Source organism: Drosophila ficusphila, unplaced genomic scaffold (genome assembly GCF_018152265.1).
Source record: "Drosophila ficusphila isolate 14025-0441.05 unplaced genomic scaffold, ASM1815226v1 contig_106, whole genome shotgun sequence".
In the NCBI taxonomy this organism is placed as follows: Eukaryota; Metazoa; Arthropoda; class Insecta; order Diptera; family Drosophilidae; genus Drosophila; species Drosophila ficusphila.
The window spans coordinates 4,051,916-4,071,717 of record NW_025063993.1 but is presented as its reverse complement, the minus strand read 5'-3'; the positions used below and the strand labels follow the sequence as shown (position 1 = coordinate 4,071,717).

Genomic DNA, 19,802 nt, shown 5'->3' with positions numbered 1-19,802 from the left:
ATTTATTTTAACTATAAATTAAAGACGGTATTAAGTTCTATAGGTATCAGTATCTAACCTGGCATTTGTTAGCCTTGAGTTCAAATTTAAACTCATTTGCAAGATAAACTAAGGCACGGGTCTTAAAATCTATATCTTATATTCAGTTTAATATACAAATTTCAAGTGCACCGTATGAGATACAAAAATATTTTCTGTTTTTATTTCGTTTACGTTTTATTATAAGTATTTTGCGTAAAATTAATATTGACAACTTATTATTTATATAAATGCAACGTAACCAATAATTTTTGACGGGTTATTAATCAAAGAAGTTTTTCCCTCTCACTACTATAATTTTTTAAATGATCATTTAACTTGTCAATACCGATTGTACATATAAAACGGCAAAAAATCTGAGCCAAAGTTACATGCGTGAGTTACATAAATTTATTTACAAGAGATTAACACAGACATAATTAAAATTAATTACAAAAAGAAAAAATAATTCAAAAAGTAATTAATCTTATGCAATTTACCCGCGAGGGTTTCGTAATTTTTAAATTAAAAATTTTTTTTTGATTCAAAGAAGTAGAAAATATGTGCTTAAGATAAGACCAAGTCTATGGTAAAACACAACATGCTACTCTCTCCTTCACTCCCATTTAATTGAACTAATTTATGGTATTATTATAATCTTTAGTATACCCCATTGGTAGTTTTTATAACCTCTTTGTATCAACAAGCTCCTGCCAAAAGTGGTAACAGGACTGCAACAGCTAACAGGCGTCTGTTGGCCAACGAAAGTGAGAGTTCGTATAAGAGAGAAAGTTTCGCCCCTAGAGTTTTCCCGCTCGCTCTTTTCCTCTCTCCCGACCAACTGTTAAGTGAGGGAAATTGCAGCGGGGAAAACGGCAGCAGACCGCAACACGCATCAGGCCAATCGGGCGACGAACCTGAAAGCCGAGAACCGAGGCAAGTGTAAAAACGAACGAGTCTGCAGTCGGAAAACTCGCATCGGAAAATTCGCATCGGAAAACTCGCATGCACCACAACAAAATTCGCCGGCTTGTGTGGCGCGCAGTATGCAAAACAATGCCGGAACGTGCAGTTCTGCCACAGAACCCAACAAAAGAGTGAAAACTAAGGCCAAAACTACGAACAAACCGAGAGAAAAGTCAACAAAAACTTTGCCAGCACCAAAAAACTAAATTTCGATAAACGTGCGTGTTGAACATAGTGAAGGGTAAAAAAAGAGGCGGATAGGGGGCGTGGAAAAAGATAACCCCGGGGGTTTTCTGGCTGCCTGCGTCTAATGCAAATTAGCAGCCAGAACGCACGAAAAATAAACAAATAATTCTACTCCCAGCCGCAGCCATATCACAAATAAATCAGGCAGAGTGAAAAAATAACATTAGCGGGAAATCCGAGAAATTGCAGAAACGTTTGCCAAATATTTTGAGAACCCCGAAAAGTGCGTTGCGTGCCATTTTATCGAAATCGAGAGGATGAGTGCCTAGATGACACAATATATTCAAGCGGTAAGCAAAATATCTTAGAAGAAACATTCCATGTACTAGGGAAAAAATTCGGAAAGAGTTCCCTTTGTATGCACTGATAAAAAATAGAGTCTTCTCATGTTAGTTTGTTTATTGAAAGTAACTTGATAAATTACTTAAATTTATTTTATAAACTTATAAAATATGATAACACAACAAGTTGACACCTTATTAAGCACGTATTGAATTTATTGAAATTCTGTATTTATTTATAGGATTGCAAGATCGGCATTGTAGTTCCATTAAAAATTGTTTGTATTTTTTTAAAACATTCTGTTTTAAATTCTCCTTGAGAACTAATAAAATCATTTTTAACTGTCAAAATAAAAAATACCTGTCAAACTATTTTCTCTCTGCTCGGGTTGTCCATTTCCACGTTCAAACGTTTGTATTTGTGTGCGATGAAATTTATCAGATAACTGAAATTTTGTGCGAATAGCAATTTGTAACTGTTGAATGTTTTGGGTTTGGAGAAAGGGGTTGCTCTTTTAAGATGATATGGATTGGAGAGGGGAATGAGGGATTGGCTTGTCCGTTGATGTGGAAACTGAGAAGGGCTGACCAACGGTGGCAGTCACAGAAAACCCAGAAAACCCAGAAACTGTTTTTGGGAAATGAAACAGAAATTGACAAATTAGGAAAAGCTGGGTTGGGATAGTAGGGAATGCTATTCAGAAGAATGCTTTGCAGAGCGTGAATGCAAGAATTTAAGCAAAGACAATTTGATTAAGTGGTTCTGTGACGTTCAGAATAATAATTTAAACATAAAATGGTAAAGCAAAACGATTTATTACCATTTAACTTACACAAGGAAATTATTGCATGTTCTTTATAAGCCATAGTTTTATTTATTACAATTTAATTATTTTATCGGAGCAGAAATTAATCTAAACTATGATTTATAGTTTTAAATTTTTATTTAAAGCTAAGTTTAAAATAGTTTATTATGGGGGGCGCACAAATTGTTTGGCTTGATTTATTTATTTCTTAATCTTTAAGAATTCCTTCAATAGTTGAACTAGGAAACTCAAGCTCCTTTGGCCTTTGGCCTCCCATCCTTTGAACCAATAAAACGCAGACTTAAACAGAAGATAACTCGGTGTATGAGCTCATCCAGCTAAGTAAAGTCCACTAAAACAGAAACCACCTAACCAAACCCATCCCAACCCGATCCAACCAAAAGCGTGAGGGGAGGTCTCCTCCCCATGGCCATAATGCCCAATCAAAAGGCCGTTGCACTCGCTGACTAACGGAGCAACTGAGTGAATGACGTGCGCTGGCCGAATCCTTCAGTCAATCGGTTTGATGGCTTGAGTCCGAGTGTGTGGCAAGGAGCAGAATGGGAAGACAACGCAAACAGCGGGCGAAATACAAAGGGGCAAGTCACGGAGGAGGGGCAACGAAGCATTTCAGCAGCTGCTGCTCCGCAACGCAGGGCGTGTAATTTGTCAGACAGATTTCTTTTAGCGCCAGGACACCACCCCTCCAATCCAATCCCGCCGACAACCCACCAAACCCACCAAAGCCACCCACCCAACCGACCGAAAAAATACCGCCCACGTCATTGCAACCAAACTGCTTCCTTCCTGCCATTTGGCCATGCTGTTTGAACCAGAAGAAGGATCCTCGCCGAGTACTAGTTTACTCTTACATTTTGGATTAACCCTAAAGGAGCTGCAAAATTGAATTTACCAAAATCAATCTCTCAAAAATTGAGTTCCACCGATATAGTAGCTTGCGATGTATAAAATGTTTCCATATTCGCTATCTATTCATTTTTGTAATATGAAGCACTAAAGTTTCTGTATACAAAGAATAAAAGCTATAATCCGCAGTTGAATTTTATTTAAATACCAGATCATGGTTAATTTTTAAAACTTTTGTTAGTATTTTATTGTTTTTATTTAATTTAAATATTTTGTTATTTATTACCATATGTGCAGAATATCTTGCATATTTGTGGTATGTTTTTCTAAAAACCTTTTTTAAAGTTAAAATTGCATTCTGTGATTTCACTACAGATACTGGCTATCATTTTCATTTTTGCAGTAAAAAATCCTTCGAAAATCATAAAGAATTAAAAAAAGTACCTTCTTTTTATTAGAAACCATTGAAAAAGTACAAATGAGCAAAGACTAAGTGAAAGGTATAGGAAAAGAAAGGGAAGAAAGCGCCAGACATTGACATTTCAGTGCAAATGAAGTGATAAAACGTAAAGGCAAAGCGGCGTCAGCTCGAAAATTGCCAAAGCGGGAAAGGAAGTGTGGCGACGAGGTGGGAAAATGGGAAATGGAAAAAAGAGAGAGGGAGGGACAGACATAGCCAGAGAGAAAGAGACGGGTGGATTGAGCTAGAGGGAGAGGGTCAGACAGACAAAGCGCGTCGAAAATGCGTCTAATTTGATGGAAGCGATGCATGCCTTAACCTTTCGTCGGCGTCAGGCAAACAGACAGCAGCAGCAACAACGAAAACAACAATGACAGCTACCAAATGATAGCATTTCCTCTCGACTCAAAGGATCCGAGTTAACCAAGAACAAGGACACAGCGAGTGGAAAGGTTGGCCAACTGCGAAGGGATGAGCACCGGATTCAAATGGCGGAACAAGTGCCAGAGATGCTGATGTGGCTCCTCTTCAGCCGGTGTCTGCAAATTGATGGCCAAAGATGCACAGGAATTCCTTGGAAATTAGTCAACCCACGAGGGTATTTCCACGAACAACATCTCATAGGGTCACTCTTTCAGAGAGATAATAGCTTAGTTATATGTTTACTAAAATTATCTACATCGAAAAATACAATTTTCCCCTTTGTGTTAATCTTTATAAGCTAATACATTGTCCATATACACAGTATTTAATTATATTTATCATTGCACTTATTTTTTTTACTTTGAACCAAAAGGCAATAATAAAAAGTGACTGGCATCCCCAAAAAGCAAAAGTAAAGTAAATATTTAAAAATATATTGATCTATAAATATTGTATCCATAAATAAGCAATTATTTATTAAATTAGTATTATAATTTCAAGTCAAATCAAGCATCTATCACAAGTTGTTACCCAACTTCTATTTAGTTGTGTGGACCAAACTAAAAGTTAGCATTACACTTTGCAAGGACCTAATTAATTGACACAAACCAATGTTTCCGCTTGGATCAACGCCTCGGTTAAAGTTTTATGCAGCTAATTAGGGAATTTTCAATAATTATTCATCATAATTGACAATTCAGTTTTTAACTAGTCATCACTTGCGGGCGGGCGACTCCCATCGCCATCAACTTTGAACTTTTTGTGCAGCATCAGACGACATAAAACGAAGAAAACTTTTGCAATTAATTACGGACAAGGGCCCTAAACTGAGAAGGGGTTAAATCGGGCGGTGGGTCACGTTCAACTTATCCCATAAAAAAATAGAATACTAAAAACCAACGCGATAAGAACAGCTGAACTCTATGTCGAATAGATCTGGTGCAATTAGTTCTATTTTTTCAGAGGTAAAAGGAAATTGAAATGCATTCAGTGTGGGGCAAGGGGAGGTCACGGATATCATATCCAACTGTGGGTCTTCTCCCTTCCCCCACTGAAATGGCCTACTTAAAGGGAATTAATGAGAATGGGAGAAAAACGAGGGGGGCGCTGACTAAACATCCACATCATGATAGATGAGTTAATGAGGACTTAGTCAGGGTTCCATCTGGGCCAACTGATGGCGAAACTGTCAATTAATGTGAGCCAGCAGTCGCTGATGATTGGATATGCAAGGATATACTAAGGAAGAAAAACGGATCTGAAGAGGCGGAAAATGAGAAACGTGAATCCAACTATTGTGCTGCATTGGCGCCAGTGAACTGATATTAAAACACAGTCCACAAAAGAGTGAAATAAACTTCGTATATTATAAATGAAATTCCAAGATATACGAATATAAATTAAAATATTTTAATATATAACCAATAACTACAAATAAGCTTTAAAGGATTAACATAACCTTAAGACACTACATATAAGTAAAATAGTTAAAGTCAAGCTAAGGGGGAATGCAGAAAAATTTTGAATTCTTGACCGAAGGAAAAACTAAGAAGGGAAGAGCCAAAGTTTTCCAGCACATCAAAATGTTGGGACTTTCAGTAAGACAATAGCTGCCACCACAGAAATTTTGCAGTCATTTTTTGCTCTGCTCCTTCTGACCACCAAAAGTTTTCCTGCGCATGTGCAACTTTAGCCTGAACGGAAAAACTAATAATAGCAGAACCTGCCTGTCTTCATTAAAGGTGCAACTTTTCCAGGGTGCAATATTGCAACAGTTTTCGTTGTGGGCCCCCAGTTTGGGCCCCCCGTCAAGAGTCAGACCATGATTAATGTTCAAATTAAACAAGGCCGCACTGACGTTAATGACGACAAAAGAGCAGCGACGATAACAATGCCACAAGCGGTAGGAAAACACAACTAAAACAAAAGTGTTAGTCACACCCGAAACAAAAACAACAATGGCTTAGAGCAGATAATGATGCCCAAGTATATACAGAAATGATTAGTCTGGGGCCTCACTCAATGTCGGCATAAAGTTATCAGCCGTTGTTGTTAAAGTGGACTTGGTTATTAATGTAATGAGAAAAGGATGGACAACTCAGACGAACAAACACTAGTTGTTATACATAAATTTTAGATGTTTTTTGTTTAACCGTAAATAATAATTACATTTCATGGCCCTATGCATTAATTTTATTTATTAACGTATGTAAATGATTCCCCATAGCTAAAGACAAGTTTTTTAGTGGGTTAGTGTTTTCCATCAGCAAAATCATCCATTATTTTAATTGGCTGTAAATGCAAGTCACCAAATCAATCAATTCCCAAGGCCTAGTCACCTAGAGGCTTAGGCAAAGTAATTCCCCATTATCGAATGTGTTCGAGTTTTCACTTAATTTGCACAATCATTTAGCATGTGAGCCTGCATTTCGCTACGCATACGATTTGAATTCGCAATTCAATTAGCGGCGTTGATGGCAATGACGAATTGAATGATTGCCCAATTGACAGCAGTGCATCCCCTCACGCTGCTTATTATCCCTCGATCAATATCTGACCTTATTGATTGGGTACTCAGCCAGCGCTGATATAATAGAGTATGACGTCGATGGCAACATAATCGGAAATATAATTAATAAAGAGCATGATTTAGTGCTAATTGGGGAGTAGTCACAACACGGCATATACAGAAAGTATACGTGTATATAATATTATCCGAGGACTTGTCTAGGTCACACAGCTGCCGGGTGTAAAATTCCATTCCCACTCGACGCCAAACGCTAACAAAGCAATCGATTGGAATTGGCAAAAGTTCATCATTTTTATTATTTTCATGGCTTCTGGTTAATTGAACTCATAAAATTGGGAATCAACAACAGAAACGGCCATTCCGCTGGCTATTGCTACAAAAAAGAGCATTGCAAACACTTCAATGAGCAAAAGGCCAGAAGAATTTTGAGCAAATCGAGCTAAAAAGGAAAAACGGCAGCAAAAATGCGAAAAAAATATCAGCCAGAACAAGACGCACTAAAATGCAGAATTGGCAAATTTGTAAACAAATTGAAAAACGGAGAGCCGTTGCCAATAAGAACTCGACAATCTGATACCCTAACATAAATAAGTGTTTGGGAAAAATAAAAAGTTAAAGTTATAAATAAATTAAAAATGTAAGTACTCTGCAAATTCATTATTTTCAACATCCACTCTTTAAATATAATTTAAATTATAAATAGAAAACTATTATTCTCTACAATGCATGGACATAACTTCCAGAGAAATAAAGAAAACAAGTTTTTAATAAGAAGAAATGTTTATTTTTACTTAGGACTGAGATAAATAACAAGATGTTAAAATGAAAAACATTTCGCAATGGCAGTGTCAAATATAACAAGTTCTCGGATTTTAATTGCCGGTTGACTATCGAACTAATTGGATAAATATATAAAAAGGATTTCTGAGCAAGTGCATTAAAATTGTTTTTCTACGAAATGTCATGGTATCCGAAAACAGAAAAACAATCAGCCAAGCAAAATAAACAAAACAAGGAGAGCAACAAGGAAAACTACAATTAATTGGCTATTCAACTTGCTAATTGCACTTTGAATTGAGCCGAAAGAAATTCTAACAACATGAATGGGTCAATTGACCATTTGCCTTTTAGCCATTTGCTTGATTTGTTTTCCTTTTCAAAACAGATTTCTTCATTTCCTTCCATTTCTTTCTGCCGATTTATTTATTTATTTTTATCGTTGGTCAGCGAGTTGACGGCAATCAACACGTCGGGCACATCAAAAGTGGAAAGTGCCTGCAGAAATCCCTTTCAGCCTGGCGCTTTTCTTCTGGTCCCTGGGAAATAGCCCCCTTTTCCCTCCATTTATACTATTTACCTAGGTAATGGCATTTGCTGATGATGACAACGCCGTTTGTATGATTAAATGAACGGAGAACTCCGGCTGAAGTCAAAGGTCATTGCTGTGGCCCTAGAGTGGAAAGCAAATAGACCGGAAAGAGAGTTCCAGGCGGAATTCTCAATTGGAGGGCAAACAGGGCGTATGACTGATGTTGACGAGTGTGATTATTTGACTAGGAGTTCCGCTTTCACAACAATGGTATTTTCTTTAAACACTTTAATGTTAAAAAATAAATATAGCTTATTTCTAAATTAGGTATACAAGGTTACAATCAAATCGGTAGAAGCGTTTCTAATTCTTTGAAGAACTTTTGCAATTGAAAATTTACTTTTATCAATAAAAATCAATAAAGTTTATTTCATTAATTTCTGATTATTAGCAGAACTTTCACAAATGCGAATTTTCTCTTATAATACTTTATTTAATTTAATTTAATTTTTATTTACCAACATTTCGAAAATCTAAAAGCAGTATTAGAAAAATCCATTTCAAACAAAATTTTCGAAGTGCAATTAGGCCGGAAAAGCGCGGCTGCGAAACCCAAACAAACGTCCATATTTTAGACAAAATAATGCCCATAAAGGGCACGCGTCACGGGCAACAAAGGATTTTCGATTGCCACCCAATTAGTGGAAGCCCTGCGTGGCATAGATTCGCTGCCCCACAACATATGCAACATAATCCGCACATTCACCCACACCCCCCACCACAAACACCCTAAATGCAGCCCAATTATTGTGAATGGTCTCTTGAAAATTATGTTAAATTTGCCGGCGGAACTATCGAAGCGTCCCCATGCGAACACATTGGTAATGAGTGCATCCACCAGCGAACAATAAACACATCGAATCAGAGAAGGGCGGCACTATATTTTGCTGTTAATTTATGCAAATTGCCGGGAACGTTTTGGGGGGAGCGCACTATAAATTGCACATCGGGAGGCTGCGCAAGTGTTAAGCGCCCTAATCTATTCTATGAGGTCTGAACTTTAACGAAATTGTTTGCCGGGGACTCCGGAAAATTGGATTAGCGAAAGGATTACCCGCGGAAGCTATGAAAACCCATATTTGATAAACCGATTTTCGCCGCAAAGCGTCCCTTCTTATGAGCTCTAAATGGCGGTCCACACTTGAGGCAATTTTAGGCGGCTTAAGTGTAAACCGCTTACCGAAAGAGTGTCCATGGAGATGGCGAAGTAAACGAAACGAATTAATTTTTTTACAATTTATTTAAGAGGGTTTAGGGCGATGAGTTTTGCTCAGACCACAAACTGAAAAAAAATAAAACCGTCCTTGTAATGTGTGTTGAATGACTCAGGAAGAGTTTAGCTAAAAAGAAAAAAATAAATAAAAAGAAATAAATGTACAATTTATTTTCTTCAAGCTTTTGAACGTAATATATTTTCTCTAAGTGAAGTCATCCATTTTATTACATAACAAGAAGGTGTTACACAATTTTATTTGATTGTATTTCAATTCTTCAAGTGTTTTAAAAACATTTCCGCGGTCTTTTAAATCTTTTCTCCTCGCTCTTTGCCGCCTTTCCCATATCCTGTGACAAATCAGTAAAAACGTTTAGCATGCAATTGACAAACATTTTTCAAAGCTCCATTGAATCGAATGAGCCAAAAGGAAAAAAAGAGGAACAGCGAAAAAAACGAATCGGAAGCTATAGAACCGAGGGTGCGGCTGAACAATGAACAAAGCTACACGGGATGGGAAACAGAGTGGAAAAGCGCTGGCAGATTTCAGTTTTTGGCAAGCCGCCTGCAGTTGAGGCCACAAAAACCAAAGGCAACAGGAGCAGCGTGAAACAACAACGGGTACCACATCAAAGGCAACACTACACAACACAACACAAACTGCGGAGGCACCCATCCAGCCACCCACCACCCACCTGACTTTTTCCGCCCGTTCAGGTGCAAATATGTGTACTGAAAGGCAGCCAGTGTTGCCTTTCATCCTCTCCGCCTGACAAATGAAGGGAATAGAGCAAATATAGTGCCCTGGAGGGCCATGGTTGCCATAAATAAAAAGGGCACCCAATGGAGGATCTCCTGGGATGGCCACATGGAGAGTGTGGGTGCCATTACTTCCGCAGATGGGTTAACAATGAACACCCGGCATAATTGAGCCCAACGTGTGAGGAGCGTCCCACCGCACTCAGGTGGTTTTACTCCGGATCCGGAATGTGTGGACACTCGAGGGACATCTGACCACAAGAGGAGAACCATCAGAGAGTCATTGGGTGGGCGAAAGTGGCAGCTTATACCCTCCTTAGGTTGAGATTGAAGGGATAACTTAGGTGAGGCTCAAGAGGGGTTTCATCTATCCTTTGTTTTTGAATAGAATTAAAAAAGATAGGCAATAGGTTAAGAAACTTTGTAGGATTGCAGAAATACAAAGTTTGTTTCTAAAAATTAAAATAAATTAAACAAAGTTAGTTACCCCCTCATTTAAATTGCCTATAATCATAAAACTATATTTTTCGGTACTTTAAAGGATTTAAAAATCTCTGTTAGTCTTTGATTGCAGTGTTTATTATGCAACGGATTATTCAACAAACATAGAAACAAGGACCCATGCTTGTTAATACACACACACGCCGTAATTGTTTAAAAAACGGAACAAAGGGCGATTATCTCGCATTTGGTTTTGTTTGTAGTGGGTGCTACTCAAACTAAAGCCAACAGGTGCAGCGAGCAAAAAGAATTCGCCACCAGCACAAAAGCCGCCGGGATTATAATTGCACTTGTTGTTGTCGGTTTCCGGCGGCTGTTTGTTATGCAACACATGTTTTAGTGCTTTATTCGGGTGGCAAAGGTCAGGTGAGTGGCAACCTGTGGCCAAAAGCCAGAAATGTGTCCCAAAGATTAAGTGCGCCGCTACCGAAAACCGAAAGCCGAAAACCGAGTTATCGTGTAAGAGAGCTGGGTGGATTTTAGTGGCCGCTGAGGTGAGTGAGTTTTGTTTATGTTGCACTTTATACCCGCTACTGGGTCCATAAACAAAGGCGCCTATCCAACCAAGCCCATCGCAACCGAGGACCGATCCAAAAACAAGGACCTCTGCCCGCACCAAGTGCACTTGACACGAGGCAATGCCAAGTGTGTTTGTGTGTGCTTCTGTGTGTGTTACTGTGTGTGCGTGCCCTGGCCGAGTGTGAGTGTGTTTGGTTTGCGTTGTGTATACATGCAAATTTGCTAGTCATATTTGCATACATACACATGCGGGATTCTGTGTGTACACTGAAGGTAAAATGTGACCCACATATAGATTGTATCATCAAATAATATTTTCTCTGATGTGTTTGCTTATTATTTTACACGGTGTCTTCATGCTGGAAAAATATAATGATGACTTTTAATTACATTTATACACATGTAAAACTGTAACTATTTTAAAATTGTGAGAATTTGACTCTTATATTAAATTCATATTTAATGATTAAAAGAGAATAAGTTCTCAGTATTTTTACAGTATCTAAGCCTAGCGTCCAAGTCAACCAAAATTATCTAGAAATACTTTGGTTATTAATAAATTTCCAATTTAAGCAAGAAAGAATTTTGTTACTCCAAAAAATGTATATAAAGTAACTTGTCTGCAAGTTTACTAAAAGAGGTTAACAAACAAAAATGTCTATAAAACCACTCTGTAATTTGCGAAATAAAATAATTTTCCTTTTTCTCAGTGCCAACATGTGTTTCGAGCTGCCTTGTATGCATGTTGTACTTGGTGTTTATCCCAAAAATTATGCTCTTCGCATGCCTCTGGCTCGTCCGTTTTCCTGGCCCCCTTCGAATGCCCCCCTCTCAATTTGCCATGCCACCGCCCATGAATTACTTTGGTTGTGTTTGGTGTTGCTGCTTGAAACCAAAGCGAGCGGCTAAACATTTGCCAAGCTGTTGGTTGCCAGACGGCTCCTTCTTCCTGGAGGGTCCATACATATTGTACCGAGCCTTGTTTGGTCTGCTCAGTGGTAACATAATCCAAACACATGAACACCCGCCCCACTTTGCCAATTCCCAGCGACTGTGGCTTGTGTAAACTTTTGATAAAGTTTTAATTAATTAAGCGCACTTTCAAAGGCATGTCTGTTCTGCTCTTCTGAATTAGGGAAAGCGCTGAGCACTCAGCGGCGTAGATAACGATCTTTAAGTAAAAGTCATTACAGAATCAGAATAGTTTCAAGTTTCGTTGAACGAAACAATAATGAATTGATTTATGAAAGATAAGTAATTATGAAGAGAAGTACAAATTGGCAATTGCAAAAAATAAATAAGCTTTTGCGATCACAAATCATAAAATGTAAGTAATAATTTAGCACCAAAATAATTCTTAATTTACGTTATACCATATCTTTTTGCCAAGTATATAAAGGGCTTATTAAACTGTTTTATTTAGGTCACCCTAGGGTCAAAATTAGAAATCGAAATTTAAGTACCTTCCTGTTGTCAGATTGATCTGAAATGTGGTACACACCTTCAGTTCCGATGACAATACAATATAGTAATGTCAATAACATTGTAAATCCAAGATGACGGCCGCAAAGTGGCGGATAACGTAGGTTTTATTAATCCCATCAATATGGGTATCAAATGAAAGGTCTCAACAAGTAGAATACAATGTACTATATAAAATTAAAATTCAAGATGGCGGCCTCTGCAAAATGGCGGATAACTTAGGTTTTGTCAATCCCATCAACATGGGTATCATTGTCACTGTCAAACACATCAGATTAATTTAGATCAGTCTGACAACAAACGGGGTAAGCTATATCTTATATATAAAAATGAATCGCAGAATGTGTTGGTAAGCGCATAACTCAACAACGCCTGGACCGATTTTGATGAAATTTTTTGTGTGTATTCCAGGAGGTTTGAGGATGGTTTAGATCAGCGGTGCTCAACGCCTATACACTGAGTGCACTTTTGTTTTTGTAGATGCTCTGTGCTTATGGGTAGTGCGCGCATAAGCACCGTGCATATGGGCGATTTGCATGCGAAACAAAAACAATTTTGCTTGTTTCTTCATTACATCTCTATCCGTCGTCACGCTTCGCTGAACGCAATGTATTTTGTTTTTGTTTTTTCCTCGAGTACATGCACTGAAACTTATTTTTCTGTCTGCGTTGGCTTTTGATTTATTTCGTGGTGGACCATCGTAAGTGTTATGTTAAATTTTTTGGCGGATCAAAATGAGTGATGAAATAGAGAGCAGTTTTTTTTAGCATAAACTTTAAATGCGAAATACAATGCGTAATAAATAAAAAAACCAAAAATAAATATTTAAAACTTTTTTTTTCTCTCAGTGCACAGCTGCGCCCCAACACAAACGCGCCGCTACATATGTACACGTTTTCTTGTGGGTGTGTTAGTAAACGCACTGCCATAAGACGAATTTGAGCACCCCTGGTTTAGATTCACAATATGTTAAAATAATATTTATTATTTTATAAAGCAAAACGAGCTAAAGAAAGTGAAGTTGATAGAAACAAAACTGGAGGTTTATCAGCAGAACTGGAAATATTTGTGGGGGCAAAAGTCATGCTACGGTCCAATTTTGACGTTTCGAAGGGATTAGTAAATGGCGCTATAGGCTACATCAACGAAATCGTTTGGCCTCAATTTCGTCGGGCTCAGATGTACATATGCAACAGATGTACCTTCCGTCCGAATTGATTTCGAAAAAGACGGAGTACATCTTATACACCCGAAAGCCATACAGTTTCCAACTAAGTACAATTATGGGACGGCTGACAGAAGAATGTTGCCTTTAATACTATCATGAGCTTCTACAATACATAAAATGCAGGGCAGCACTGTGGATCACGCAGTCGTATACTTAGGTGCGAAACTGTTTGAAGAAGGTCAAGCTTACGTGGCTCTTAGTAGAGTAAGATCTTTGTAGGGACTACGTATAGAGGAGTTGGACTGCAACAAACTAACGGGCAACAAACCATGCAATAATGAAGAACTAAAAACTAATAAAAACTTAATCAAATTTGTTAAAAAAAAAACTTTTTAATTTAAAAGGTTTTATGTTAAACATACATTGCAATGTTTAAGATAAATGTACTAATTATTGGACCTCCGGGGGCGTCGACTCTTTAAATGACTATTACTCGTGGGAACAAGATGGTAAAAAAAATATATATAAAAATGCGAAATAAAAACTAAAAACTAGAAAATAAAAAAAAGGTAAAAAAAATTTTTTAAGTTAAACCGTTTTATGTAAAACATGTAATAAATGTACTAAAAGCCTAAAAATAATATAAAATAGATACAGACGTGGGAATTATAAACATATGCTTAGACTAGACTAAAATAAAACCGTGGGGCAAGTCAATTGTGTACAATCGTTGATTAAAATGTTTGTTTGCCCCACGGTTTTATTTTAGTCTAGTCTAAGCATATGTTTATAATTCCCACGTCTGTATCTATTTTATATTATTTTTAGGCTTTTAGTACATTTATTACATGTTTTACATAAAACGGTTTAACTTAAAAAATTTTTTTACCTTTTTTTATTTTTGTGTACAATTATTTAATCCAATCCCTTTAGTATATACTCACCCTATTAAAGCAAAAGTGTGCTTTCTTATTAAAAACCAATAACGAAAATACATGCTTTGTATTCACTGCTTGTGCTGTATTTTATGATCGAACTTCTTAGCCTTATAAGCTTCCTAAGCCAAAGTTCTGATTTTTACGACCTGTCGTCACACCGTCAAGGGACTTAACGAATGTCCATCATGAAAATCTGTGTGGGAAATGCATTTGAGACCCTTGTCTCAAGGGTCTCATAAAATGCATAAATTTTTAATAAATACCGCAGAGCACAGGAGACAAACAAGCACACACGCAGAAGCCCTGGTTTACAAAGTCACAAATATATACAATGTGGGGTGAAAGTTGTGGAGAGCAGACAAAATGTGGTCGAGGGCAGACTGTGGCTTCGTCACCTTTTCCAACTTAGATTAACCCACATCACAACTAAAATGTGATCCATTGAAAATTAAATTTGAAATTGAAAAAATGTGCTTAAGCCAAAATAAGTTTTAATAATAATTCATTCATTTCAATTCATTCAAATAGTAAATGTCGTGTATGTTACAAGTACATATAACTGGCAGATAGGAAAAATTGTTTAATGTTAATATCAAAACATGTTATTAAATTGCCGACATATAAGTAATTACTACACTTACGATAAAATCAAAATCAATTTTGGATATATAAAAATGTATTTTGGCAATTTATAATTCGAGACGTGATAAATATAGTGTTCAAAACTAAAAAGAGGTTTCATTTATATGAAGACTTAAAGATTTTATGAATCCCAATAATAATACAGGTATGTGATCTATATGGGTTAAATATATACTGTCCTTTTTTTTCTAAAAGAAAACAAAGTTAGCAGATCTTTTTTTAATTTTCCCAGCAGCTATTTGTTAATAAGAGAATTTTGAACGCACAACAAAAGCGCATGCTGCTCTATTTTTTCCTTTCTGAGAACCCTTGCCACCCAGGCAATCCTGCGATTTGTGCCCCCATTGTGGTTGCCGATAACAGTTGCACTTACACCAACAATAAAAACCAAACATCAGCAGCAAAAACCGATGTCGAACAACAACTCAGGTGCCAACAATGATGATAGCGATGGGTCCGGATTGCCGGGAGAATTCCCACCAGCCATTGGGTCTGGATTTAATTCCTTGAGCAAACAAACAAGGGCACGTGATACTGGGGGAAATTGTGAAATAAACACGGACAGATATCGAAAAAACATAGAATATATTTACTATAGTGGAGGTTTTGATGTGATATTACAAATTATAAAAAAAGAAGTTGGAGCAAAGATTAACAAACATATATCTTTGCTCAAATTAATTTGTTTGACCAAAACAATAACAAATTTTAAGATAATTTTTGGATTTTTAAATACTATATTCTGAATATATATATTTGAAACTGCAGACAGTTATCTATTGCCTTCCTTCTTCTGATACGCAATCATTTTTTACTTATATGTACATACAAGGAATATACGACAAAAATAATTCTAACTGAATGCACAACTCAAATCCTTTTCACCTGGAAACAGCACCCCGAAACCATTCCATCCCAATGAACTATTTTAATTGCTCATAGCAACAATTTGTGGCCCTCACATATTAAAGAAATTAACATGCTGGGAAAACCAAGTTCTGCGAAACCCGAACACCGGCAATTAACTGAAATTACATAGCTTAATTATTAAAATGATTGAAACAATGATTATGATTATTGGGGTAATAAGAAAGCTGTGAAAATGTTGTTGATTGCCTTGCATATTTTATGGCGCATGCTATCGAAAATTGATTAAACTTAATTTAAAGAGCGAGACCGAATAAATTAAATTTGAGGCCAATCAACGTACATTATTAAATTAGCTGAATATTAAACTTCAACTGCTTTAAGTTTTATTTTACATGAAAGTTTACCCAATGCTGCAGATGGAGGGTCCTAACATTTTGAATATTAAGGCTTTGCAATATATTATTCTTGGTCACTCTCTGCGAGATTAGTTTTCAAAGGACGTTCCAGCAAAGCTTAGGCCAAATTTTGATTTATGGCATTGGTATTAACTGACTTATATGCAAAACGATTTTAATTTAGCTTAAGAAGGACAAAGACATTTCGTTCAAAGTTAATTTTGGCTTTAATCCTTACATGTGCTTGGGCTAAGTCAACAATATTTGATGTGGAAAGCGCACTTAAACTAAGCAGCTTAAACGTCTATAGCACTAAATACATCCCCTTGCGGATCATAAGGATCAAATGCTGAACTGTAATGTTCGGAATTTTCCGCATTTTAAGGAGGCAATGCTTTTACCTGATATTTGCATAAGTGCTGTCCATCTTAATTTATTTGCAGAAAATTACGAAGGGCAGAAGTCATCCTTGATTGTTTGTATAGACAAATTGTGCGCAATTAAGTTTAAGTTTAAATCTTTACTTTCTCCGCCTACTAAATTCAAATGTAATGTTAACTCTCCAACGCTTTGAGGATGAATAAGATGCAAGTAACCTTTTTATTTACCATGCACAATTTTTAGTATACTAAATTTTTTCTCTGAATGAAGATTAATCAAACGAACGTATTCCCAAAAAAAATTTACAATATAACAACTGAACTAAAATTGATGAGATAAAAATTCAATTTAATGCACAGCAGTTTGAAGATGACATTTCCACGTGCAGCATGTAAAATCTAATTGACTAAATAAGCTTTACCACTATTTGATTGACCAATTTAAGTAAAAATGTTTGCGCTAGTCAAAAACATTTCAATTAGTAGCGAATCAATTTGTTCCCGTGAAATATGCAAGTTGCAATTTTAATATTTGGAATAATTAAGCAAACAAACAAACACCGATGAAATTATTTTGTGTAATAATGAAATTTGCTTTGCAGAACCGCCAACATGCGAAACCATAACGGGAGGAGAGGAAAATCGGCAGCGGAAAACTGATTAAAATAATTTAATTTCGACCAGGTTGCGCGGAAGTGCAAACATGTTGGCCTGGCTGATGATGGGCGTCCTGCAGTTTGTCAGCGGGGATATAGCCCCCGACTCCTACGTGAATACCACAAATTGGTATAATGCAAACGAGAGCTTATCTACCACAGAACTGAATCATATATGGATTAGCAGCAGTTCCACAGTTCAGCCAGAGGAGCCTGTTTATGGCACCGAACTGCCCACCTATCAGCATTGCATAGCCACCCGGAATTCCTTTGCGGATTTGTTCACTGTGGTGCTCTATGGATTCGTCTGCATTATCGGACTATTCGGCAACACTTTGGTGATCTATGTGGTGCTGCGCTTTTCCAAAATGCAAACGGTTACGAATATATACATTCTGAATCTAGCGGTGGCCGATGAGTGTTTCCTAATTGGGATACCCTTTCTGCTTTATACGATGAGAATCTGCAGCTGGCGATTCGGGGAGTTCATGTGCAAGGCTTATATGGTGAGCACCTCGATCACCTCCTTCACCTCATCGATTTTCCTGCTCATCATGTCGGCGGATAGATATATCGCCGTGTGCCACCCGATTTCCTCGCCCCGATATCGAACTTTGCATATAGCCAAAATAGTGTCTGCGATTGCCTGGACAACTTCGGCGGTTCTTATGCTGCCGGTTATTCTATATGCCAGTACTGTGGAGCAGGAGGATGGAGTCAACTACTCATGCAACATAATGTGGCCAGACGCGTATAAGAAGCACTCGGGCACCACCTTCATACTCTACACCTTTTTCCTGGGATTCGCAACACCACTGTGCTTTATCCTCAGCTTTTACTATCTGGTCATCCGGAAACTGCAATCTGTGGGGCCCAAACAGGGAACCAAATCCAAAGAGAAAAGGCGAGCTCATCGGAAAGTCACAAGACTGGTTCTCACGGTAGTCATTATAAAATACTTTAAATTTTATAATTATATTTTCTATTTCCTCAATCCACAGGTGATTAGTGTATACATTTTTTGTTGGCTCCCACACTGGATTTCTCAGGTAAATAGATTCCATTAATTCAACTGTAATTTGTGCATAGTATTTGTCTCCCTAAGGTGGCCCTAATCCACTCGAATCCCGCTCAAAGGGATCTCTCCCGTCTGGAGATACTCATCTTTCTGCTTTTGGGAGCCCTAGTTTACTCCAATTCCGCGGTGAATCCCATACTCTATGCCTTCCTGAGTGAGAACTTCCGGAAGAGCTTCTTCAAGGCCTTCACCTGTATGAACAAGCAGGAGATCAACGCCCAGTTGCAGGTGGAACCCAGTGTTTTCACCAAGCAGGGAAGCAAAAAACGGGGTGGCTCCAAACGCCTGTTGACCACCAATCCGCAGATGCCACCCCTGCTGCCATTGAATGTTGGCAACAACAATTCATCGACCACCACATCTTCAACAACGACGGCGGAAAAAACTGGAACCACGGCCACCCAGAAATCCTGCAATTCTAATGGCAAAACGACAGCTCCGCCGGAAAATTTGATTATTTGTTTGAGCGAACAGCAGGAGGCTTATTGCACAACAGCGAGAAGGGGATCTGGTGCAGTGCAGCAAACCGATTTGTAACCCCCTTTAAGCTAGGAACTCCTAAAATAACTAATTGAAATTCTTCTAAAATTATTATAGTTTGGAGTATATTAAGGTGATCTTTGTATTATCTTTTCTACCAAACAGTTAGTAAGCCTTCGCGATGAATATAATAAAAAAGCATTTGAGATTAAGTATTAAGTATTAATAATAGGTATTAAGTATTTAAAATAAGACATTTAAGATTTTAAGATTTATTGAATTTAAACTACCACACAACGATATATTGGCAATATGTAAACGTTGAAACAATATTCATTTTAAGGGCCTTACTCCTTTCCGGTAAGTAAATAGTAATTCGTTTAATTTATGACAACATACATAGATAATAAAAAAAAATAATAATAAAATTTAATACAATTTTCCGCATACATGTATTTGAATATTTTACTGCCGATAACTCTTCTCTCATAAGTTACATTTGGGGCCTTGACCCTAGACTTAATAAATAAATTATACAATAATATGAAAATTAATATGTATACAGTGAACATTTTATAGTTGTCTTACAGTAGTTTCATCAATTAAGAATAAGATGGGTAAGATAAAATGGATTTGTGAAAATAAGCAGCCAAGTCTGACCAAAGTATGTCTGCCGAAAAAGTCGTAAACTTTCAAATATAAAAAAAACAATTTAAATAATATCAGATACGTTTTTACTCATGATTCGTTGTATA

At 37.2% G+C, this 19,802-nt stretch overlaps 1 protein-coding gene across 1 annotated transcript; it reads left to right on the top strand.

Annotated features, from left to right (window-relative positions):
- Positions 1 to 1,349: 1,349 nt before the first annotated feature.
- LOC108099769 (somatostatin receptor type 2) lies at positions 1,350 to 19,654 on the top strand. The gene is made up of 4 exons (XM_017203397.2): positions 1,350 to 1,520; positions 17,436 to 18,430; positions 18,491 to 18,538; positions 18,595 to 19,654. Exons 2-4 carry the CDS (start codon positions 17,537 to 17,539, stop codon positions 19,102 to 19,104), a joined length of 1,452 nt encoding a protein of 483 aa, XP_017058886.1. The 5' UTR covers positions 1,350 to 1,520; positions 17,436 to 17,536; the 3' UTR covers positions 19,105 to 19,654.
- Positions 19,655 to 19,802: the final 148 nt, after the last annotated feature.